Source organism: Musa acuminata, chromosome BXJ3-8 (assembly GCF_036884655.1).
Source record: "Musa acuminata AAA Group cultivar baxijiao chromosome BXJ3-8, Cavendish_Baxijiao_AAA, whole genome shotgun sequence".
NCBI lineage: Eukaryota > Viridiplantae > Streptophyta > Magnoliopsida > Zingiberales > Musaceae > Musa > Musa acuminata.
Window position 1 is genome coordinate 40,749,996 of NC_088356.1, and position 24,815 is coordinate 40,774,810.

A 24,815-nucleotide genomic window follows, 5' to 3' on the forward strand; every position below is an offset into this window, starting at 1 on the left:
ATGAAGTTCAAAGAAGGTGATAGAGTAGAGGTCTTGAGAAGAAAAGAGGAGCAGTATGATTCTTGGTTCCCTGCTAAAATTTCATTTGTGCACAGTTCAACATATACGGTTAGATACGAGCTATTTATGACTTCCGATAAGAAGTCTGTGGTGGAAACAGTACATGAGGAAGATGTTAGGCCTTGCCCATCGCTACCGAGTGGAAAAAAGTGGTGGACTGCTGGTGACATCACGGAGGTCCTTGATCTTTGTTCTTGGAGAGCTGGGAAGGTTGTGAAAGTCCTAAAAAATGACCGAGTTGTGATCAAACTCTTTGGTTCCATCCAGCTTAAAGAACACCGTGTGTCTGATCTAAGAGTTCCACAGGCGTGGCAAAACAACCGATGGATTATGATTGATCAGGTAAAAGATTGATGCATCAAGGATATCTTGTGTTTCTTTTCTACTCTCTTTTGTCCTAGTTTTCAGTTGATCTGTCATATCTATAACGTTGGTCCCTTTGGTCTAACTTTGTTACTAGATATAATTTTACTATAATGTCTATAAAATACTAATGTTCAAATTACTGAAAGCTTCTTGATTCATCTGTTAATTGCTCTTTTGGTGTGAGCACATAATTAGAGCTCTAATCTGTGATCATGAGAAATTTATAAAATGTGTTACTGCTTGTTGTTTCTGTTTGAGCGTCGTTCAAATAAATGATCTTCATAACAAGCTTAGCTAACTTGAGTTTTTCCATTCTTGATCACATTTCTAGTTTTCTGTTCCTATTCCCTCTCTCTCTCTCACACATGTACATGATTTTGTCTTGCTTGCAATACTAATTCATAACATATTGCATTTTGTCAAAAAGGAAAAAAGTGTTTCTAGTACTGTCTATATCAATATTTCCATAAATTCAGCAGAGTGTTTGTCAAAGATCGTGACTTGAGAAATTTATGTTTCTGTTTCTTGCTTGTTCATTTTCACAACAATTTTACTTCAGCACTATATTTATACTTTCAACGTTTTTGACATCTTAGTATCCAGTGTATCAAATAAGTTCATAACGATGTGTAGAATATAAAGCACTCATTTGCTTTTCTTAACAGTTCTACATTAGTTACTCATGCTTGTACGGCAATAAGAAGGTAATAATGACACCATGCTTAATGGCTTCTTGCTGGAAGAAGTTTGATCAACACAAGACTGCCAAGTGTTCCTCAAGGGATCCATCTAGCATGAGCATTCTTGTTAACATTCAATGTTACATTCGGTAGTTGAAAGCATGGTTTGCCTTATTAGTCCGTACTGGTGCACCGATCAACTATTGGTATTGTACATACCGAGTTGTACCGAGCCATACCGACACATGATACATGGGGGCATATCGAAGTACCACCCATACTGGTTCTCTATCGGACCAGTACATACCGACCGTACTGGTCCTCTGTCGGACCTGTACATGCCACCCATACTAGGTTGTATGCTATGATACGGCGAACCTTGATTGAAAGCTTGTCTGTGGTATTAAAGGACTGTTGATTCAAGCAACTCTGGCTTGCATAAGGGTTTACCCCTGATTCTATACAGACCATTATATTAAATAAGGGTTTACCCCTGCAAACAGAGAAATTACCACTCCGGCTTCAATCATGGTTATACTAATCATTAGATGCCTCTATTTAATATTTTGTTCTAGTTAATACTTAAATCAATGTGTTGTTTTCTGTTGAGCATGATGAGTGTGTTGCTGTGCTCTTTTACACAGTCTCATATAAATTGCATCACCTAAGTGAATTTAACAATTTCAATTGCTGCAATGTATTTGTGAAAAATGGTTTTAAAAAAGAATGAACTGGGAATACCTAGTCGTTTGTTTAGATCTTTCTTATTTTTGCAGATGATTTGCTCTTGGCATTATCTTATTATCTCATAGTTCTCTGATTAATATTTCTATCTCATTCAGGGAAGTGGAGGGAAGCACCCTAGCTCCAATAATGCAAGAAAATTGGATTATGCAACAAGTCAAGGCATTGGGAAGCAAACTTCGATTGGACGTACATCAAAGCAAAAGCATGTTGTCTGCAGTTCTCCTATTAAAACTATGAAGCCAAAACTCAGATCCTACTGTGGCTTTTCGCCAGTTGATTTGGTTAAAGGAATGGACAGGAAAGGGAAATTCATCCAAAACAGATCTCATAAGTTAGCTAGAGAAGCACTACCTCAAAGGATGGACACTATTTCTTTTTCAAAAGATTTGGACAGTCAGAATTTCCTGCATAAGTCCAGTAAAGAAAGAGTAGGTGGGTCTCCTTGGATAAATGCTGATAAGTGGCATACAAATAATCATGTCCTGATTCCATCTTCAACACCTTTGCCAGTCTCTGAAGATAACAATGATTGCTCTGTTGCTAGTTGCAGTGGTAATGCTTATCCAGGGTATACATATCAAAGTCTCAGAAAACACAAGGATACTGCATTTAATAGTTTGGTTGATGAGTGTCAAAGCAAAACTGGAGATGAATTGGCTGCTAATGTCCATGAATTAGAGCTACATGCATACCATTCTACTGTGGAAGCGTTTCATGCCTCTGGTCCTTTAAGTTGGGAGCAGGAGTCACTTCTAACAAATCTCCGTCTCTCTCTTAATATTTCTAATGAAGAGCATTTACATCACTTGAGGCATCTGTTATCTGCTTAAATTCTTTGTTCAGCATCATATAGTTGTTTGGCATATGTCTAACTCTCTTTGGGGATCATCTACAGAATGGGGTTTAGAAAAATTCAGTTTGCTGTTACGAGTGGAATGATTAAATTGGCGGATAAGCATGCTTAGAAGTTTCTGGAAAGTATTTCTGCTAGTTGCTTGTAACTACATGTATATATTTTGAAAGCATTAAGGGTTGCTTCTTGCAATAACTCTGAACTTTCTGATTCTAAATGGAATCGATACTGTCATAACTGTGAATCAAGATCAATTTTTGTTTCTCATTCATTTCGTTTTTCCTCTGAAGTATATTTGGTTGAACTTGCTGATAGAATTCAAAGATGAATGGTAAAAAAAAAATGCCATAACTGGGTGAATCAATTGCATTTTGGAAACTATGGTTAATTGAAAAAATTATTTAATTTATAAGAATTAAATGCATGGATACTCTTTTTCATCTCATATTCTGGAAGCACGTTTCATCAATTTATTTTTCTTCCTACAGTGACATGTTAATATGTGTGCATGCACATGTGTGCACGATGTGCATGCATATATGGCAAAGGATAAGACATGTTTCAGTTGATAGAATATGATGAATTTTAAGTTTCTGCTAGAACCATCACACTTTAGAAGAGTGTTTTCTCTACTAATCTGGCATGTTTGATACAAGTGGATGATTTGCAGAGTATGCTATGGCTGCCTAAGTAATTTTTTATGAAGTACTAAATTCTTACTTGATTGTTATACATGTTAGAGGGTGTACTTCCCTTTCCAATATATTCAGTGCTAGAGGGAGTGTTATGAAACATTCATTTTGTTTCAACATAAAGACAGCTGTCATGTATCGGCCAGTTGATTAAAGTTATGCTAAAGTTAAGCCTTGGCACTAAGGATAGTTACTCCAATGCAACTCGGGGGTGTTGAAGGTTTGAATCACAAAAAATGTCTTTCTTCATGCAATTTCATGCAAGGGTAAGGTTGTGGTGGATACCATGGAATTATCATGATCTAGTCATCTAATTCTACTCAAGAAAACCCCTTTATTATTGTATTCATTTGGGCATTTTGTCCTGTGACAGAGTTGTCTGCTGGCCCAGAATTAATACAAAGAACGTTTCATCTGTATTTGAGCAAAAATTGACACTAAAAGGAAACTATATGGTCGATGAAGTACCTAATAGGAAAAAAAAAAGACAGTTTGGTGCATTATATTTATGAATCTAACAGTGAAATAATCAACTGGAGGTCCAATGTGTTATGTAGCTTCATTTATGAATTACCATGATTTCTGCTACAGCTACCATGATTTCTCACAATTTCAAGAGAACCTCAGCTTGGGTGTGCAAAGAAAGACTGACACTACATCTGATGCTGATGCCTCCTGATCATCTGTAAGATTCATCCTGAAGTTTTCTTTTATCTTATAGATCAACTTATATAAATAGCATACTGCCTTCTTTTTACACTTTTTAATTTAGCATTAAAGCATCAGTTTTTGTCTTCACAATTTTTTTCTTCTGCATTTTATTCATGCTGTTATTTTTCATTTAGGGACCTAAAGTCTGGCTATAAATTGTGAGTGGAAGCTGGGATTATAAATCTCTTGATTTATATACTTTATTTCAGATACTATTATTTAGAATCATATTTTTTTGGTGAAAATAAGTGCTTATTAACCCCTTAATTTTTGTTTTTTTGTGGAGAGTATAACCTCAATAAATTGGAAAGTTATGTGTTTGGCCTCCCAAAGTATCAAATTATTTAAATACCAATCAAAAACTAGATCCTTGAGAAGAGTCTTTCTGTTGTGACTACATTATTTGTAATTATAGTTTTCAAATACCTTAGCTCTTATGTAACAGTGAATGTTAGATCAAAGGGGAAGGAGCTACTAAATTAACTATTACCTCTGTACAATATTATTTTATTACAATTTGCATAAGTTTAGTGATGACAATGGCTAACTATCATGATGAAGAATTCGATAGATGAATACATTTGGAAGGATGTTAACTCAATAGGATTTTCTGATATTTGATTGGCAACAAAGCATTTCTGACACCATTAAATCTAATTTTAACAATATGAAAAAATTCTAATAATGAATCTAAATTTTAGCGAGTATTAGAACAGTTTGGCATCTTGAGAGGAAAATTATTGGTTTTTTATGCAATTAAAAACCTCCAATGAAACCCTTTCACAATCTTGTCAAAAACAAAGCAAAAGTTGAACATTCCAGTACAATATTTCTCTCCAATCATTTAGCAGCTTCCCCTTATTGAAACCACAAACATCTCACAATCTTATTGCAACTCTTCCAGTTAATAGAATTTGGATAAAGAAAAAAGCAAATAACCTTTATAGGCAAAACTATGTTGTAAAATAGAGCTATTAATTTGTGCCTGTTGTGCAACACATGAAGTTGCTGAAGAAGGAAGATCTGTGCTTCTGCTTCCCTTTTCCCCTGGTTGGTGTAGCGATGAATTCCTCCGCTGAAGACTTCCACACCTCATACTTGTTCTTGTTTAAACTGAGGTCTTCCTTTTTCTCCAGTGGCTCCATAACATGTGCTTCTTTCATAAGGCTGTGAAGTGGTGTTTGCAGTTTCAGGGAATTACTTCTTTCCATTGCAGAAGGGTCATTGTCCTTTAGTCTTCCTTGTGATTGCAGTGGACTCTTATCAAATACATTGTTGTTGGATTGTAGCATCACATCTGCAGTTTCTGCAATATGTTGGCATCTTTCTGTGTTTTCATCACAGTCATATTCTTGGGCTTTTCTGCTGGATGAATTTGTGTGATCTTTTACATCTTCTGTTGAAGGGAATACTGAAGCTTCCTTCAAATCTTGTTGCTTCAACAAAAAGGTTCCATCACTGGATTTTTCAAGTTTTTCACTTACATCATTGGCAGTCCATACATCAAACTTGTCTTGATTTGGTTCAAGGGTTAGTGCTGTCTTGCTTTGGAATTCTTCAACATCTGTGTCTGTATCAGATCCAGGTGCATGGAGACTGCATTCTTTTCCTACAGTCTTAGATTCTATCAAAGAAGCCATAATTTTCTCACCATCCTCTACTTTCAGCATCGCTTGAATTTGCATCTTGGTCACTGATGCATTTATCTCATCTTGATTTGGTTCAAGGGTGAATTCTCTATTGGTTTGACATGATTCAAGATTTGTGTCTGTATAAAATACAGATCCATGGAGATGACATTGTGGTTCTGCAGTCTTAGAATCAGAATCCAAAATCTTCTCATCCAGCATTGCTTGAGTTTCCATATTGCTCACTGATGCAGTTTGGAATGTTTTAAGGTCTCTGTCTGTATCTGATCCAGGTGCGAGACTGCATTCTTCTTCTTCAGTCTTTACTATGGAATCCAAAATCTTCCCATCATCTTCAACTTTTGGCACTGCTTGAGTTTTGATCTTGCTCACCAATACATTTAACTCAGTTTGGGAACTTTTCTTCATATCTAATTCAAAATTTTGCTCATAATTTGTATCTGCAATATCTGAGAGATCTGGATAGATATCAAGGCAATCACTCAGATCTTCTTGATTCAGTATTTCATATTCTTCTGCAGCTTTTTTCGGTTCAAACTCTTCAAAAAACTCAGACAACCTGTGATCTGGCTGAATAACATTAAATTTCAGATTAGATTGTTCTGACAGAAGTGAAGGTAGTGTTTCTCTAATATTTGGGAGCACTGAATTAATGTCAAGACATTCACCAAAATGAGAACTGGAACTAAGATCTTTTTTATTCATCATTTCAGATTCCTCTGCAGCTTCTTTCTGCTTGAACTCTTCTGAGCATTCAGGTAACCTGTGATCTGGCTGAATAACATTGAATTTCAGATTGGATGGTTCTGCCAGAGGTGAATATTGTACCTTAGTTTCCACTAAATTTATCTCACATATGTCAGCCTTCTCATACATAGTTGCATTAAACACTTCTTCAATTTGATGGCAAATTTTTTCTTCTGTAGTTCCTTTTCCTGTGTTGCTTTCTTCCTTTTTCATCATATCTCCACTCACCTCATCAATCGGATTAGTTAGTTTTGAGTGAAGCCTTTCCCCAATGGTGATATCATGGTCTTCCAAAGGATTGGTTTCGCTGCTCAAGCCTTCACTAGAACTTGTCATCTCATTTATTTTTTTACTTGTTATAAATTTCTCATTTGTTTCCTTCACTATGTCTTTGCTCATTTTTGCAACAGGATCTAATAACAGTGAAGGGTCAAATGGTCTTTTCCCAATGACTTCATTGTCCCTGACTAGTTTGTTTTTCTTGTTTTGCTCTTCATTTACATATTCCACATGTTGTTCTTGCTTTTTATCTAAGACTGGAGTTTCCATCAATTCTTTTCCCTTCACTATCTCCTCTTGCTCTGTGCCTTTATCACAGTCCCTAGTGATCAAACTTGAATTGTTTTCCTGTTGGTTTTCCTCCACAGTCACAGTCATTTTTGCTTGGCTTGTGTGGATAGGTTCTTCAAAATATAAATCATGTAAGCCAATTTTCTCTGTTTCATGTTTTCTTTGACTACAATCATTGGTCTTTGCTTGAGTATGAAAATTGCTGATCTGAATGTTGTCCGTCTTTACATCTTCTAGTATTCCTACTTCGCAGTCATTACTAATCACATTTAGGATTGTGTGGCATTCATGAGGTTCTGTTTTAGATAATTCTTTGATTTCTTTTTGATCATTCTCTGTAAGCAAGCTTTTAATTTCAGTACCAACAGCATCCAGAAAAACAATATCGATTGATTCAGTTGACAAACTCTTATTCGATTGCAACACACATTCATGTATGTCACATGCAACAGAATTTTTCTTTCCAATCTCTTTCTCATTTTCATCAAATGCCTTATCACTGCCCATCAGAAAACTCTCTTCACTAGATTTATTATTCTCTAATGTTTGGTTGGTAGCTGATATTTCCATTTTATCATCTTTTTCATATGATCCTGAAGCATCCAGATTGCTAGCCATTTTTCCAATGATGCCTCTGGATAACTCATCACATTTTACACTTGATTGTTTCTCTTCACCATCATACTTTATCTCTACTGATGGAATTAAGTATGCTTCTTCATTTTTAGGCAATGTGTCTAAAACTTGTATCTTCTTCTCATCTTCCACTGTTAAGCAAATTCCAGCATTTAATATAACATTGATCTACTACTAGTCAATTAAATGCATGACATCAAGTTAGAATTGCAATCAGATCGAAACAAAATTTCTAAAGTTATTTGCCTATTTGTGTTTCCATATAGAATATTATTAGCCTTGATTATCTTATATGAAACATCATCTATCTATTAGCTGATATGTTTTTGTCATGTAGGTAGTGCTATTTGTAGTTGATCATATAAGAAAGCACAAGATTTTAGTAGTTGAACAAGAAACAGATACTGACCTTCTAATGTCTTCTGATGTAGATTGTCATCTGCTGGTGGTGGCTCGACATAAGCTGACCCTGTGTTATCATATGATATCTCAGATTCAGCTGACAAGATTTTTCTGTTCACATCATTTTGATATTCTGCATCATTTGACACATTCAAAGCTGTCGAGAGTTTGTCGATAGTTGTATTCTCTTCTCCGTGCTGTTCAAAAACTGCTAAAAGACATCATAGCAAAACCTGAATTAGCTCATGTCAGAAAACAACCTGAGTGAACACCAGCGAGTATTGGATATCGAAGTTCAAAGAACTACTTTGAATGCAACCAAATCTCACTTTGCTTGTCATGATCAAGGGAACCATGTATGACATTCGATGTAGCAGGAGAATTTGAAGAATGGGTCATCATGTCAGTAGCATCTTCATCTTCATGTTCTGATAGCAAACACTAACTCATCAGGAGGAACAGAGAAGCAGACAGAAGTTGATACAATCAATAGAGGAAGCAAGGAGGGACCTCGAGTAGCAGTGACGATTTGGTTCCCCATCTCATTGCCCATTGTGACTACCAATTCAAATTCTGCAATTTCAAGAAGACTTGTGGTCAGAAGTACAATGTCTGGCACTGCCAAAGAGATCATGTGACTATAAGTAGAAAGACAGAAAAGACTCTATACCATGATGATTCTGAGTCCTGCAGTGCACCGATGGGGATTTCCTGATGTTGAACCCAATCCATTGCTTAAACTACAAGTTCCTTATGGATCATCAACTTGCTTGCAATTGAATGATGGCACACATATATGGTGACTGATCTGCTCATAGCTGCAACAACTGTACATGTCCTTTTTCTTTTCAAAAAGAAAAAGCTTCTATCACATCAGATGTTGGCATTGCAAGGAGAAATAATTGGAATAGTCTGCTCACTGGACCCAGCTTGGTTAGATTTTCTTTGCCAGTCTGAAACTCGTTAGCATGCAATCAGACGGCAGCTAATTCTGGATCAACTTTCGGCTTCGGCAGAGAAAACGATCCCGAGAGAATGCATAATCAAGACTTATATATATGTTTGTCAAGCTGGCTTGGTGATGAAGTCACAGCCAGGTGCATTGGATTCTCTTAGAGTCATTTCTTTCTTATTTTCAACCTAATTATTGTTGTTTCCTTTGGTGGAACTCAACATGCTATAATGCAATAAAAAGACTCAGGTTGGGCCCCTTCTGTTCTCCCTTTCTCTTTCTCTCCCCTATACAAAGGGTTGCAGTGGTTTCCACCACTTCCACTTTGCCTAAAACACTAGATGCTGGAATGATTGCTACCACCTGTGCATCATTGAGTCATGCCTTGCTCAACTCTAATGCCTATTTACTATGCTACAAGCAACAGGATGTCATGATTTCAAGTTGAACTCTGCATTGTAATTCTGCAAGAGTTGCAGATATTTTAGGTTCTACGGGACATGAATCGCTTAGGAAGGTGGAGATGACACCTGTGGTTGACTACTTATCCCTAGGCTTTGAACTTGGTACTAGAAAAATTGATTGCAAACTGGAAGTTTCATATGTAGGCATTAGAAGATTACATGTTTTCACTGCCTAAAAGAATGATTGAACAATTGTTCATGGGATGCATGTGGCACTTGCAAATCAAGGTTCATTTGACCTGAAGCTTGCTCGAATTTATCAGCCCAATTCAGCACAAATCTAGATGTGTTTGCGACACTTCTTCGACTCGTAAGTTTGTGTGAAAACATACTGCAAAATTCATTCTTTTGTGTCATTTCTCTTCTCCATTATTTGTCTTCTGTGTTAATCTACTTGTGTTATGTTCTGTATTGTTCTAAATGCGTTTATGCTGATGCTTCTGGGTGATAAGATTTCAGAGAACGAAACTTATCTGTGTGGAAGCAGTTTTCTGGAGGACAGAATCATTGTCATTACTTTAGTGGATGAAACATGCTTTTCCACCCCTCAATCACTGCTTTGTCTTCCCTCTGAAACATCATATCTTTGGATGAGAAAACAAAGGAGAGACTTTGTCAAAGCATGCTTTTTTTTCTTGTGGCAGTGACTGATGATAATTGATAGCAGCTTCCCATCGGCAAGTCCGGGAAGAAGAAAGGACTCTGAGTGAACTCTGGAACAGAAATGTCCCACTATAGAGACATGGATGTAGGAAGCAGTAGCCTCAATTAACAGCATTGCTGATGATGACACGGAGAGAGAGAGAGTGCAGAATGTGATGTGCATGAGGGAGACCAGCAACCACCAAACAACTGCTGGTCTATCGAACTTCTCGAAGTGAACAGAAGCTGTTGATGGCCGAGTTTGAGGCAGAACTCGCTTGAAGGAACATGATCTGGATTCATATGGTGAAGTCATCAAAATTAGAACTTTGTGCAGCAAAAAAATCCTACTTCAGTCTCTATATGATGTCAGATTTTGATCCTGCAGACACATGCAAGTTTGAATACGGGTAGATAATTTCGATCGAAGAAGAGACTCCATGTCTGTTTGGTGTGATACTCGTCTGTTTGAGCCAGATTTAGAATCCCACTTACCAATCGATCGATCATATTATAACAAGAGCTGTTTATCAAGACAAGAAATCCAATTTGGATGGAAGCGACCTTTCTAAATCATGTATTATGACATTACTGTTTCTGAGGTGACAAACTGTGATCTCAGTCCTCGCAACTGTTGATATTTTAGGGTTCGAGTACTTACTTTGTTCTACCTACCAACACTGTTTTCTACGGCTCAACTCACAGTCGCAGCAATCCGAGGATCACTTGTGATCGAGAGACATGGAAGCAGAAACACAAGCTCCAGAGGTGCCCAGGGTGAAGCTGGGATCCCAGGGATTAGAGGTCGGTCCCATTTCAACTCTACAGATTTGTTGATTTTGTTCTTGTGTTGTTTTGGTGTCGAATTGCTTGAAAAAGCTGTCACCTTTATCGAATTTTCCGGTCTTGTCGACCATGTTTCGCTCGCTTCTAGGTGTCGAGATTGGGTCTCGGGTGCTTCCAGCTCACTGGACTCATCAACGCTCCGCTGAGCGACGAAGAAGGCATCGCCTTCATCAAGCAAGCCTTCGATCGCGGTATCACCTTCTTCGACACCGCCGACCGCTTCGGGCAGCACAAAAATGAGATCTTGATCGGAAAGGTTCGATCTTTCTCGCTGATTCTCCCTCTGATGAGGAACTTGGGTCTCAGAGGTGGAAAGTCTGGTCTTTTTGGAGGCATTGAAGCAATTGCCCAGAGAGGAGGTCCAAGGGGCGAGCAAATTTGGCATTGTGAAGCTCGAAGGTGGCGTTCTCAAGACCAATGGGAAGTGCGTGCTGCGAAGCGAGCCTCGATCGCCTGGTCGTGGAGTACAAAGATCTCTGCTATCAACACCGAGTGGATTTGACTGTCCGCATTGAGGACACCGTAAGAACAGACCTCTGCATAATATGCTTTCGTTTCTGTAGGTTTCAGGTATGTTGAACCTTGATCGACTCCTTGTTTCTGTGGCATGCAAGATGGGGGAGCTGAAGAAGTTAGTGGAGGAGGGGAAGGTGAAGTACATCGGGCCGTCGGAGGTGAGCCTCGACACGATCAGGCGTGCGCATGATGTGCATCCCATCCCATCACTGCTCTGCAGATACGGTGGTGGTCTTTCTGGATCCGCGACATCAAAGACGAGATAGTACCACTTTGCAGGTGATTTCAAACTACGTTCTTTTCTCTTGCACTTCAATTCGATGAGAATGACAAGAGGTTTCTCAGTGTTGATGTTTTCGTTCGCGAAAACGATAATTCCATGTTCGCACAATTGTATGATTCTATCCTTCATTCATGTGTGTTTTAATCTCTCTGACAACCCAAACTTTCAACCAAAAAAAGCTTTGATACATAGCCATGGCAAGCACTAGAGTTCTTTGGGCATGTAATTCTTCTCTTTTAGGATTATTTAGCCCTTCACGACTTAAGTTTGATTTAGTTTGAGAAAAGGAGCTCAACAATTATGTAGTTTCATTTTCGGGAACGTAGAATCAGGCAGATTTGGGCCTCTAAACAGGCCTATGTGTGTATAAGTTATTTCATGAAGAACACAACGCTAACTACAAGAAGCTTTACGGAACATTGTAGTTGTTACTAAGGATTATAATTTTGGTCCGTACTAATATATTGAGTCTTGCTCGATATGGTACATACCGAGACGTAACAATGGTACGTCGAGGTGTATCGATGGCATACCCAAAATCATAAAAAAAAACCTCCAAAAATATCTAAAAATAGAAAAAAGTTAGATTAGGATTTTTAAGTTAGAAATAAATATAAATTTAGTATAATTTTACCAAAAATAATATAAATTAGGAAAGAATAGTATCATATATCTTTTCGAACTTTGAGGAGTAGCTTTGTGGTACATTCCAAATCGTCCTCTCATTAATATTGAACTATATATAAAAAATTATTTAAATTATTAGATTATTTTTTATATAATTTAAACTTTAAGATTCAAACGAATTAAGTAATCAATCGATTGATATGCTTGGTTTTACCACAAAAAAGAATGACAAGACGCAGCGGATCGGGGTTCTTGATCTTATATATTTGTATATCAATATGATATATTTGTCAGACTCACTCCTAAAATTGATTCCACGACATAGTGTACTAATACATTATTATTCATTGGTGCATCAACATAGTGATGGTTGTAGTCTGATCATTATGAACCACATGTGTCCAAGACAGCTCCTGAGGCAATGATGAATCTGAGATATATTAGTGCGGAGCATAAAGAATGCCAGAACTTCTATCTTCATTACTGATCTGCTACTCTCTATCGTAAGATTGATTATCGTACTATTGCTTAGAAAAGTATAACCAACTATTATTGTGCTGTTGTTGGCAATAAGATTCTCCATAATATGATGGTTATGAATATGATGAGTTTCGCTCTATGTCGACGTCGTGTAAATTCTGTCGTATATGCTCAAAATCATCAACTAGCTTCCCCTTCCCCTTCCATGCATAACTTGACCAGTATCTCATTAAGCTCAATGATTTGAATCTAAGGTGGCATGTGTAAAATATTACTTATCGGTCTATGCACGACCTTCAAATTATGTAGATGGGACCATCGATTCCTCGGCGTCGTCGTTATCATCAATCGAGGCACTACTGTCCACATCACTGTCATATCTTTGGACCAAGTGGGTTGTTGAATGCGATTGTGAAGTTGCCTCATTACCTGACTCAATTATTAAAGACATTGAATTGACCCAATATCAATCAAATTTTGATTAAATCATCATTAAAATCACTAATCATAGTATTAGAAAATGTAATTGAAATCTAATTAAACCTATTATACTATCACAAACATATGATCCAATCCTTAATATACATGAAATATAAATATTTGACCTATTAAGTGTTTAATTTTAAAAATTAATATTAAACATACTAATCACAATATTAAATATCTTAATTACTTCCTAATTAACACTATTTTATCATAAAAAATATATCAAATAATATATTAGACATTAAGTCATACATCACATAGAATAGGCTTAATCATCTTACAAATCAATAAAAATCTAGAAAGAGAATATATATCTCTTGATTAGAGTGTTTTTCCTCTTAATCCTTTCAAATTAGTTTCCTAAATTTGATCCAATCGATAAATAATAGTTTTGTTGAGTTTAGGAAAATGAAAATATGATAATAAGATAGAGATGTGAGTGAAAAAAAGATTGAGAGAGTGAAATGAGTTGAAAGAGGGGTAGGAAAGAGTTTAAAAACCCTTTTCTAAGTCTTAAATGGTCAGATTGACCGTTTGAAAAATGGCAATCTCAGCCCTTAATTAGTAATGGTCAAAATTCGATAGTTAACGATTGGTACAGGTTGATAATGGTCAGATTTTGATCGTTATCACCCGATACAAATCCTGTATTGCCCAATACGGGATCAAGTGATCGATACCGTCTATTAGAGGGTGCTCCACATACTGATATCTTGTCGGACCGGTATGAATCGCCCGTACCGGGTGATACGTATCGGTACAGCAAATCCTGATTGTTACCCTCAAGGTGCCGGAGTCCAATCTCATTAACGGATTAGTGAACGGCATAATCCAAACAAAACAATTAATTATAGGGATCAATTAATTGATTCTCCTGACATTATGATCATTGTATATCAAATGGATTGTAGAGTGCCCAATCTAATGCAAATGATGCCTTTGACTGGCAGGGATCTTGGCATTGGAATAGTTGCATTTAGTCCTCTTGGTATGGGCTTTTTTGCTGGAAAGACTTATTATGCAGAAAGTTCTGCTAACAGTGTACTGGGATGATCTTATGTCTTTATATCAAATAATCTCTTTTGTCAAGAATGTCAACATATGTGGGTTTTCCTTTTTTTTTTTCAACTATGGTCAAGTTGCTTTTTAATGTTTAAAATCAGATCATTCCAGTTTAGAGATGACATATATTTCTTGGCTCATTTGATGCTTGTTTTTCAGTCATTTCACCCTATAGGTTCTCCGAAGATAATTTGGAGAACACGATTCTGCATGTCCGAGGAGCAAATTTGGCTGCAAAGCATGGATGTAACCCTGCTCAGCCGGCACTAGCTTGGCTCCTCCACCAAGGGAATGATGTGTTTCCGATCCCAGGTACCCGAAAATTTTCGTTCTCCCAATGTGCCTTTCAGGAAATGCTATTTGCAACATTACAGAACCAATTATTCTTTTTACCCTCAAGAATTAATTCTCCATGAATGTTACAGCTGATAATTTTCTAGCGCTTACATTGTTCTTGACAATTGCAGCGCCAGATACAGGACCTGCAAATGGTAGCCTTTCTACTAGTTTGGGAATCGCCTTTTTTCCTTTATAATGCCAAACAATAAAGCCATTTCAAACAGTTCCAGTTCAAGTATAAGAACTTTACTCGCAAGAGAGAGTAGAATATTTGTTACTCATTCAGCAAGATTTCTGAAACATTTGCTTTTAATACAAGTTTGAACAAAATATGAAGAATACCCTTCCAAGGTTGAATAACCATGTATTCCCAAGATTTCTAATTTGCTATTATGACACTTATGTAAGATCAAATCAATTGGTGAAGGATTAGGACAACATGTTTATTAGTACTTCTTCATCTATCAACTTTCACCTAGAAAAGATTTTATGACCCTCTACTGTCTGGAAACATTAACCATAAACAAGACATTTTTGCGAGGTTTTGCAGCTGCACTATATGTTCCTATTCTGCTTAATTCCTTCAATTGTGCTTCTCAAAGTAAGTCGTCTGCGCTCTTGCTTATTCATTACTTTTCGTGTTAAATTTGATTTTTGTTAAGGAGATATATTGAATCTACTTGTGCCATCAGTCGAAAAGGTATGAGAAATATTTTCTATATTCCCTTTTTTTTTCGATAGTGGTTAGCTAATTCTACTAGTCTTAATCATAAACAGGACCACGAAGACAAAACAATTTGGAAGATAATATTGGCTGGCTAAAGGTGAAGCTTACAGAAGATGACAGATCGTCGCGGATGCACCTCCGAAACGCAACTAATCATCTTCTTATGTTCTAGTAATATGGCATTCATTGCCATCATCTTCTACCTCTTTATGACTTGAAAGAGAAACTTGTTTTGCTTACAGTAAGAACTTCAAAGATGTCTCTGTAAATTGTCATGTACCTCATGATTTAATATACATGCCAAAGATCTAGTGCATCATAGATTTGCTTTACATTTTTCTTTGCCTTTTCTGTTTTTGTGTCTGAAGAATTCTTCCATCAAGATTTACTAGATTAACATGTTCTCTGAATATAAAGATTTTGATTAAATGGCTTAGCTTTCATCTTTGTAATATTTTGCTACTCTCATAAGTATTTTACAGTGAGACAAAAGAGTTATCAGAATTTATAAGAAAATGGTGTGATTGTAAGATGAAAGAGAAAGTCTATCAATCAAGCAGTAAAAACTTACTGGGTTTATAAGCTGCAGAGACTGCAGGCATCCTTCTCTCATATTGTCCTTTCATAGTTTCAATGTTGATCTACTTCTTCCTCAAATCTACTGTTTGACATGTGCAGAGTCAGAAATAGTTTTACTGCAGCCATGCAGCTGCTCAGCTGATCTTGAGATGCATCAATGGAGTAGAGTGAATTCATGACATATTCCATGGTTGAACACATCATGCATCTCCACAACCATACTTTGACTGAAACCTTCAGTATGTTGCATGCCTTGCTCATACACTGATACATCCATGAGCTACTGGTACTCTCTCTCTCTCTCTCTCTCTCTCTCTCTCTCTCTCTCTCTCGCTCGCTCGCTCGCTCTTACACAAGAGGTCCACCCTTGAGGTATTCAGTGAAAGCCAGTGCCACCAAGCCGAGCATGGCGAAGCGGCCGTTCCAGAGCTCTGCATCGGCTGTCATCACGCCACTAGACTTGGACTGCACGCTCACGCCCTTGAACAGGGGCACCAAGGAGGCAGCAGAAAGCAAGGCGGCGGTGCCCGCGAACCACGGCAGCCCGCCATTCGCGAGCTGAGCCACCAGGTCGTCGCCCCTCGTGAGCTCCACCGCGATGGCTGACACGAACCCGATCATCGCCAATCTTCCGTTGATCCTCTCCGGTGCTGGCCCACTGAACGCTAGGATATCCGAGAAGCTCGTGCTTTCCTGTATCATGAAATTGCTGGTGAAGAAACTGATGTCGAATTCTCTCGACTCTAATATGATTGCGTTCAGTATTCACCTTGCGCTTGGGTGTCGGTGGACTAGTCTGCACTGGCTGCGGCGGCGGAGGCGAGACAGCTGCCGGGGGTTCCTGCGGGCGCTCCTGCTCATATCTCAAAATGTGAGCTTTGGTGTGAAGGAAGCTTATCGGTAACCTCCCACGCCCGTATGCTTACCTCAGATTGACACCTGACGCGCAAGACACGGCCGACATGCCTAGACGGCAACAAAGCACGGGAAGGAAGACCGGTGCGAGTCGCAAAGCCTGCTATGTTGGAGTGCAGTGTGGCTGATGCGGCCATGGCTGGTATTTGCGAGCTTGGAGAGCGCAATGGAACTCTGCAAGACGTACGCTCGGAGATCTATGTCGACAGGTTTCATGGAAGGAGGTATATATAGGGCGAGGGAGTACTGAAACGAAGGGGTGGACGGAGAGAAGCCACGCGAGCTGCAAGAACTGGGCCATGGGGCGGGCGTAACGTGGAGCGCAGAACCTTCACATGTCCCAGGGCGGCGACGTGGACGGGGAGACCACCAGGGGAAGGTGGCGAAGCCTCCAGAGAGATGGAGACGAAGCGTTCGAGGTTTCGTCAGACGGAAGCAATGTCTGCTCGTGGGTGGTGGTGGTCGGTGGTGGGCACGATGCAGTAAGTGCGCTTTTGGCAGCGAGGCGAAGGGGACGTCGACGTGGGCTTTCTTCTTCCCATGAATCCGGAGAGAGCTTGCGACACTGACGCAAAGCAGAGTTTGTGGCACTCGTTTTGACGGGTGTAATGATATGTTACATGTTACTTACTGTAACTCTCAGACAGCAGATAGGATCGATTTGATTATAATCACACCATCTCAGCACATAAAGGACATGAGGAATACTTTCGCTCTCCTTCAATGGTGGAGTTCAGCATAAACATGGTAGTATGAATTGATACACTGCCAAACAATTAGATGACATGTATAAGACATCCAGGAAGAACTTGGGTAGCCATGCACCATTGATGATCTTTACAGTTTCTGTGATGGATCCCTATCAGACAGCAATCGGGAAACCAGTTCTTGTCATATGACAAAAAGATCATCCAAACATGAAATAGATGATGCCACTTCAACATACAGGAGTCGTGATCTTTAGCCAAAGACAGCGAGCTTGGATCACTGGATTCCAGTGACAAGAGGATGGTGGGGAAAATGTATTGCAAGAACTGTTCAAAATTTTGCCTACAAGCACAAGAAAGGAGAGTGCAAAAGTTTGAGGAATGCATGAAGTACCAGCTAAAACAGGTGTAGAATGATAATAGCAAAACTAGTCGAACACCTTTCCAGGATATACCTTAAGCTGACAACTAAGGTTGATCTTCAATCACATAATCAGCTGAACAATGGAAATCTATAGGAGAATAACAGTACGCTGATCAAGTAGATCATAGACGCCAAAAATTCTTGTGAATAAATGGACAATCAGTAGTTCACAGATGTGAAATGATGCTTTTTGTTCAAGATCCTGGTGAAACTTAAGAAACAAGCCCAGCTGATAGGTAACCATATCAATATAAAAGAGGAAAAAGGAACCATCAGTTTCCAGTTAGCAGTGGTTAACTCAATCAAATACAAAAGGTCTAGATAAATACTGGTTTAACAAACTATATAGGGCTGGTAGAAGTAAGAAAGCCTAGTTGATCAGCCAAGACATTTACATCTTCAGTATCTACCCCCTCGATACCGAAAGTACCTTTCTCATCACCAAGTCCTTCGTTTAGCAACTCCTCCCAAAAGTTGTCATTCAGCTCCCCATCTGTGTTGTTTTCATGAGGCGCCAAGTGCTCCTCGCTATGGGACTGTCCTGCTAAGTTATCCGAGCTCAAAACTTCCTCAACATAGAAGTCCTGTGTACCTTGAGCTTCAATTTTGACAGGCAAATATGTTTCCTGGTATCCGCTCGTTCCCCCATCATCAGGCTCAGGAGCTGTGTCGATGGGTCTTCTTCTTTTCTTAGAAATGGCCTCTTCAAGCTCCTTCATTCTCTCCTTCTGGTCAAGCAACTGTTGTAATAAGCTGGGGTTCTGCATCAGCCGAGCTAGGAAAGCCATTGTCTGTTGTTGCCTCTGCTCTGTCAGTTGTAGCCTCTCTTCCATAGCTTTGAGATGGGCTCTTGTGTTCTGTTGCTCCTGCCTTAGTTTTACAACTTCCTGCATCAACAAATGTCTATCACGCTTTAACCGGTCTACTTTTCTTTCCAGGTCAAATTCCCCAACCTCGATGTATGAACTAAGAGACTGTTGTAATGGAGGATGATTGTGTGGCCTTCTCCTTTTTATGGTCTTAAGCAGATGTTTCTGCCCCCTGAGGAATCCCTCGTTAGCAAATTCCCATCTATCAGGATCCATCTTTCTAAAACCCTGCACAGATCCCCAACATTGGCAACAAAAACGTGACAAAAAAGAGAGCCCATTATTAAAAAATAAGCTAAAGCCAGCTGGATTAGGCTTCATAAACACAATGCTGACAATTATGAATTATTCCTATAACTGAACAGGCCACATACATGTATCTTTTCCATATATCAACTGATAAATGAAGATTAAAGAAAAACTGCTGAATGCAATAAAAATTCAGAAACAGATCAACCAAGTGAGACGAGTAGAATATTCCAGCCTTTACCTCAAGCTGATTCACATATGAAGTAATTACAGTTGCAACAGCCATATCTTTCTTCTCTTTTCTTCTTTCATGTTCTTTCATCATCCTCTTCTATACTTTTTGATAAGACAAATAGAAAACAAATTATTCATTTACACTTATGGTTACCAACTAGAAATTTTTGGAAAGAAGGGTTAAAACTAATAATTAAAATTTCCTTCTACAAAGAAAAGAAAAAACGACGAAATATATGCATCTTTTTACCTCTCAATGTGATTGATACATCAAAGTCATATCAGTTGTGGAACCCCATATCTTTCCTTTGTTATCATCTTCTTGCTTCATCAACTTCTAAAGTTTTTGAACAAACAAATAGCAAACAAATTATTCCTTTCTGTTACTTTTTAACAAATCCTATCACATAAAGCTTCAGAAAAGAGGTCTAAATACCAACAAAATTTTGGTTGCTACCCTAGGATTCTATGCCTGATCATTTAAAATGTGTAAGCCTTCTGTGGATTTTGAATGGACAAAACATATAAAGATTATCATTACTCGCACATGTTTTCTGAACTTCATATGAACCAGTGACCTATCAAAGGAGAACTAGAATAGACCAACAATCAAAATTAGGGAAATTAACAATTCTAAAAGAAAGTTTTTAAGTTCAATCAGTTCAAGCCATGTATTCTGATGTGTTATGACTACTCCAACCCCGCAGGGAGATATAAACAGCTCAAGCTCATGCCACTGAAAATTTAAGTACGGAAATTTTAGTCTGTCCAAACAGAATTAGCATTGGGAATTTTAGGTATTATACACATCATTCTAACATAAAGAACCTCGGGTGGCTGAGATGAAGGCAACCAGTAAGAGAAGAAATGACCAAAGAAACATGTATTTGTGACGAGAATGCCACAATTATCACAAGTCTGATCCTAATACAATCAGCTAGGCAAAACATATCAATCAAGCAAATCATATGCATAAAGAGATACAGACACGTGATGCAGCTCTTGTCGATCACCTATAAGAGCTGATATTGTTGGTTTTGCATAAAACACACATCTCTTAATGACCACTGGTTGCTATTAGTGTTAAATATGATTCTTGTTGCATTGAAGTCAGATGAGGTTCTGTTGCTGATAAAAAAATTTTGAAACTTAAATTTGCCTTTAATTTGCAAAGTTTTGTCATGAAGTTAATGATTTCCCGTTGATATTATCCTAATACAAGGGTAAAATGGTGCATGCTTTCTTTGAAAAGCAAAAGGTGATTTAAAATCTAAACACCTGAAGTTTAGATGATGCACTTCGAACGTAGATGCACTGATTCATTCCTTCAATTAAGGATTCCCTATTGGTGCTTAGTTCAGTTATCATGTTTAGTAAACTCCTCAGAAAATGATAACCAAATTTTAGTAGTAGCACTACCAATAGCCTTTAGGATAAATGACAACAACAATATACTTTCACATGGATTAAAATGGCAATGACAAAAGAAGCAAGAAAACTTATCTTGACATCATCTAGTTTTGTTTGCAAGTTGATTTTTTTCTATTCATCTAAAAGAAAATTTTTAATTTTCTCTTTTACATTTTTGTTCTTCTCTTTCCTCTAAGCATATTTGTTCTGCTGTGCATACAATACCAGAGTGTTTTTTCCTTTTAACTTCTGAAAAAAAGGTGGCAAGGCCCCAACTGAACTTCAGGACTGAGAGTGCACTGTCTCTCTCTATTATTAACATACAATGCTTAATCACAGAAGAAGGAGAAAAGGCATTCCATTTAATCAACTTGTTCAACTACAATAACTTCCCTGTTTCAGTTAATCTTCATTTCAACGAAAATCTACTCTCTTTTCAACTCAATCAATAACAATGGAAAAAAACAATAACTACTATGGAGGAAAAGATACATACTTGATGAAAAATCATCTATTCTTGCTGAATTAGCAACAGAAGTGACAGAGTACACAAACATCAGAAGCATCCACCAACCCTTTCCAAGAAGGCTAAGGAAAAGGGTAACTGCATTGCAAGTACTTACATAGGTATTTAGCTGCCTGACGAAGCTGGAGAAGTTGTTGTGCTTGAAGTATTTGGGCAGCAACGTCATGGCGAAGGCATGCGGGTCCCAGACCACGAAGCTGTTGTTCGTCTGACTCCACGAGACCACCTGGTTCGTGCTCGGGTCATCCACCATGTCGTATGTCTTGGTTAGAAAAGGCGGTGGCCCGGCTTCATGGAGCCCCTCCAATGGTCTCGGAGGATCGACCACGATCTCATTGGAGCCAGAGGATACCTCCGAGTAATCCTGGTATTCCTCTTTCACCGGATTCATGACGAAATTTGAGGCAGATAAAGTCAAACTTCCTACTCAAGATAAGGATTTCAACAGAACTCTCGAATTAGACAGGAAATCAACAGTTCTTAACCGACCCTCGGTGATAGAAAACAAAGTTGCAATTTTGATCTACGAAACGGGAGGAAGATTGAAGGATAAAGCGAACGGAAACCAACAAAAATATGTACAGAGGAAGAGATTTTACATAAGACAGGACTACGCTCCACTAAATTAACGGAACCCTAATACTGAACAAAGGAACAACATCGACAACTATTACTACTTGAAAAGGGGATTACAAGAGAAATCCGAGGTCTCGATGCGAGGAGAGTGGAAAATAGTAGAACAATCAGATGGATAGCAACAGCAGTTGGTATTGACGGATGGAGCAGCAAAGATGCGATTTCTCGAGGATAAAAAGATGCGCTACTGATCAAACAACAGTCCGGTCTCTTCCGAGAACATCAACAACACAGGATTTCAAAGGCTTAGATCGCGAAAGCAAACAAAAGAAAGCATCTTTTGGAGCACAAAAACGAACCGATAGATGATACGATCGAAGCGAGAGAGAACTGCGAGGAAGAAAGAGTTAGAATCCAGGATGAACTGCTCTTTACTAGCGGATCCAAAATCCAGAAGGGCGAGATGTCTGCGGCGTCGGAGATGCTTGGAAACCGCGGAGGAGGAGGAAGGCACGCAGCGAAGAGGGGGAAATCTAAAGCCGATGGTTTTGCCATGGAAGTTTCTAGATCGAGGGCGATGGCTTTGCCTCTCCTGTGTGAGTTTGGAAGGTTCTGAAAGGAAGTAATAGGAAAATAGATAATTAAATAAATAATGCATCATTTGTAATGAATAATTGTAGAACTTCCTTCTTCTTTTTTTTTTTTTACTTTTTTTACAGGAAAGAGCCATTATTATTATTATTATTATTATTCCAAATTACACTCACATTTTAGGGTAAAAGCCCTAATTACAATCACTTATACATATACTTGAGATTAGAAAAGCTTAGATACCTTCAAAAAAAAAAAGATGAGATATACTGAAGTTCAAATTTATAAGAAAAATTAAGATTTAGTATAAAATTTTTAAGATTATAACAAGGTAAGATTTATATATATGTCAATGAATTTTATATTTATCCCTTTAATTTACACATATAGAATTTTTAAAGTTACATATATGTTAATAAGTTTAATCTTTAAGAGTGATATGATCATTATTTTTTATCAATCAATATAAAAAATTTAATTAATATTTATTGGATATGATGATGAAGAAGAGCTTATTGGACATATGACACAAGTAGAATATTTAAACGATATATTCTCACTATAAATCAATTATTATAAAAATAATGTTATATAAGGCCGTCTTCTTACATATATTCTTATTTAAAATTAATGAGTATTTATGATCATTTTATATTTATTGATACGTACTAATTTGATCGTCAAAAGGCTTCATAATATAATTTTTTGACGTAATCCTTACCCTCTATGGGACAAGAGATATAGTACATGAACATCTTTTGTCTTTGAAAAAATTTGACACTCGCATAAATAATTTTAAGAAATTAACAAATATTTATAAAAAGCTTGACCAAGTGGACTCTTGAGCCAAACCCCTTCTAGTCATTAGATTCAAGAGGTATATATTTTCTTTTATTTTTGTTTATTCAATCTAAATATCTTTGATAAATGACCCTATAGTTCACCTACAATGCTCTCATTTGTGGAACTTTTCGACTATTTTATAAGAAAATACTTAAGAATGATACTCTCACCTTTCTCTTACCACAATTATATGTTTCAGATAATTAATAAAAAAATTCAAGTTTTATAATTAATAAAAGAATTCAAGCTCTATGACATATTGACCGTTGATAACGTAAGGATAAGTCATTAATTGACTATGTCATAAGATTTAACAATGAAACTTGAGACATAATAAGTAATCAACTCATATTCATCCGTGATGATCTACATTACAATAGTTTGATTTAAATCCTCATCAAAATGACTAAAACTTGAATTGATTTATAAGGGACTGAAGCGAACAATCTTCTTGACTTTGATGTATGGTCAAAGTCTAACAGGACTAAAACGAACAAGCTTCTTGACTTGAGTCTAGATCATCTCACGAAGTTAAGTCATCTAAATAGGGGTTAATGTATGTGCCCAAGGCTAGATCTCACTTTAAACTTAACTCAATCACAATTTCACATTAAGACATTATATTTTGGAGTCTTATCAAAGTTTGATTTTTATTTTACGAGGAGATATAACAAACCACAAGACAAAAATATATATATATTTTGGACCCAATTGAGTGTTAGGCTTAATTTGCTCCTAAATATAAAATAATTTCAACTATGAAAGCAAGATGACTTCTTAGTCTTCTAGCCTCTAGAGATCAAGTGAAAGTATATGGTGCTATATTAGGATTCTCAAGCCTGGCCCTTTTAGATTGAATACTGGTTGCAACAATCAATGTCTCAAAATAAATATACTACCACCCTAAGATAGATAAGCTCTTACCTTAAAGCAGCACAATGAAAGAATAAATGATATGATCATTTTTTTTCTCAATCGAAACTACACTTAGAATCCCATTAATGTCTATTGGACTATTAATTATATCAATTATTCGAGACAAGGAAGACTTACTGGATATGTCATATTAGTAAAGCATCTAAAGAATATGTTCACTCGTTAAAACGATAATTATAAGAATGACAATATATAATGTGACTTTCAAATGATGTTATATCAAGCAACATTGTCATGTCTGTTTTTATTCAAAATTGATTCAATAAATATTTATAAGATTTAAAAACTCATAAATACCTAATAACTTTTTTTTAACTTAACTTAGTTATTATCAATCATGGTTAGCGATAATTAACATAATTTTTTTACACAAAAGGAAATACGTAAGTTGTATTAAATTTTATAAACATAAATGTGGG

The 24,815-nt window shown here is 37.3% G+C and overlaps 4 protein-coding genes and 1 pseudogene across 8 annotated transcripts; 2 read left to right on the top strand and 3 right to left on the bottom strand.

Annotated features, from left to right (window-relative positions):
- LOC135644199 (uncharacterized) lies at nucleotides 1-4,077 on the top strand. Its single transcript, XM_065161667.1, has 3 exons — nucleotides 1-402; nucleotides 1,949-2,421; nucleotides 3,990-4,077. The coding sequence occupies exons 1-3, from the start codon at nucleotides 1-3 to the stop codon at nucleotides 4,075-4,077; spliced, it is 963 nt and encodes a 320-aa protein (XP_065017739.1).
- A 797-nt stretch (nucleotides 4,078-4,874) lies between these two features.
- LOC103995116 (uncharacterized) lies at nucleotides 4,875-8,917 on the bottom strand. Of its 4 annotated transcripts, none has more exons than XM_065161808.1 (5): nucleotides 8,784-8,917; nucleotides 8,624-8,686; nucleotides 8,443-8,541; nucleotides 8,121-8,321; nucleotides 4,875-7,842 (listed from the first exon to the last, which is right to left on the bottom strand). In XM_065161808.1, exons 2-5 carry the CDS (start codon nucleotides 8,664-8,666, stop codon nucleotides 5,084-5,086), a joined length of 3,102 nt encoding a protein of 1,033 aa, XP_065017880.1. In that variant the 5' UTR covers nucleotides 8,667-8,686; nucleotides 8,784-8,917; the 3' UTR covers nucleotides 4,875-5,083. The 4 variants fall into 4 exon arrangements, with proteins under 4 accessions (XP_065017880.1, XP_009413908.2, XP_018685774.2 ...); XM_009415633.3 differs by having other exon boundaries at nucleotides 8,121-8,324; XM_018830229.2 differs by lacking the exon at nucleotides 8,784-8,917 and having other exon boundaries at nucleotides 8,624-8,723.
- A 201-nt stretch (nucleotides 8,918-9,118) lies between these two features.
- LOC135644200 (probable aldo-keto reductase 1) lies at nucleotides 9,119-14,462 on the top strand (annotated as a pseudogene).
- A 1,804-nt stretch (nucleotides 14,463-16,266) lies between these two features.
- On the bottom strand, nucleotides 16,267-17,232 carry LOC135644333 (early light-induced protein 1, chloroplastic-like). Its single transcript, XM_065161810.1, has 3 exons — nucleotides 17,043-17,232; nucleotides 16,886-16,969; nucleotides 16,267-16,809 (listed from the first exon to the last, which is right to left on the bottom strand). The coding sequence occupies exons 1-3, from the start codon at nucleotides 17,166-17,168 to the stop codon at nucleotides 16,465-16,467; spliced, it is 555 nt and encodes a 184-aa protein (XP_065017882.1). The 5' UTR covers nucleotides 17,169-17,232; the 3' UTR covers nucleotides 16,267-16,464.
- Nucleotides 17,233-18,392: 1,160 nt separating this feature from the next.
- LOC103995114 (heat stress transcription factor A-2b) lies at nucleotides 18,393-22,614 on the bottom strand. Of its 2 annotated transcripts, XM_065161809.1 has the most exons (3): nucleotides 21,548-22,614; nucleotides 19,522-19,611; nucleotides 18,393-19,259 (listed from the first exon to the last, which is right to left on the bottom strand). In XM_065161809.1, the coding sequence occupies exons 1-3, from the start codon at nucleotides 21,839-21,841 to the stop codon at nucleotides 18,504-18,506; spliced, it is 1,140 nt and encodes a 379-aa protein (XP_065017881.1). In that variant the 5' UTR covers nucleotides 21,842-22,614; the 3' UTR covers nucleotides 18,393-18,503. The 2 variants fall into 2 exon arrangements, with proteins under 2 accessions (XP_065017881.1, XP_009413903.2); XM_009415628.3 differs by lacking the exon at nucleotides 19,522-19,611 and having other exon boundaries at nucleotides 21,548-22,612.
- Nucleotides 22,615-24,815: the final 2,201 nt, after the last annotated feature.

Excerpts from the sequence above, each read along its gene's own strand:
- LOC135644199 (XM_065161667.1), top strand. The coding sequence starts at position 1 with ATGAAGTTCAAAGAAGGTGATAGAGTAGAGGTCTTGAGAAGAAAAGAG. Across the intron at positions 403-1,948 it reads GATGGATTATGATTGATCAG|GGAAGTGGAGGGAAGCACCC; the intron begins GTAAAAGATTGA and ends TATCTCATTCAG. Across the intron at positions 2,422-3,989 it reads AGTGGTAATGCTTATCCAGG|CTACCATGATTTCTCACAAT; the intron begins GTATACATATCA and ends TTTCTGCTACAG.
- LOC103995116 (XM_009415633.3), bottom strand. The coding sequence starts at position 8,666 with ATGGGCAATGAGATGGGGAACCAAATCGTCACTGCTACTCGAG. Across the intron at positions 8,325-8,442 it reads CCTTGATCATGACAAGCAAA|CAGTTTTTGAACAGCACGGA; the intron begins GTGAGATTTGGT and ends GATGTCTTTTAG. Across the intron at positions 7,843-8,120 it reads ACATCAGAAGACATTAGAAG|TGGAAGATGAGAAGAAGATA; the intron begins GTCAGTATCTGT and ends TTTGCTTAACAG.
- LOC135644333 (XM_065161810.1), bottom strand. The coding sequence starts at position 17,168 with ATGGCCGCATCAGCCACACTGCACTCCAACATAGCAGGCTTTGCGACT. Across the intron at positions 16,970-17,042 it reads GCGTCAGGTGTCAATCTGAG|GAGCGCCCGCAGGAACCCCC; the intron begins GTAAGCATACGG and ends AGATATGAGCAG. Across the intron at positions 16,810-16,885 it reads CACCGACACCCAAGCGCAAG|GAAAGCACGAGCTTCTCGGA; the intron begins GTGAATACTGAA and ends TTCATGATACAG.
- LOC103995114 (XM_065161809.1), bottom strand. The coding sequence starts at position 21,841 with ATGAATCCGGTGAAAGAGGAATACCAGGATTACTCGGAGGTATCCTCT. Across the intron at positions 19,612-21,547 it reads TCAGGCAGCTAAATACCTAT|AAGAGGATGATGAAAGAACA; the intron begins GTAAGTACTTGC and ends CAAAAAGTATAG. Across the intron at positions 19,260-19,521 it reads CATATGTGAATCAGCTTGAG|GGTTTTAGAAAGATGGATCC; the intron begins GTAAAGGCTGGA and ends GGATCTGTGCAG.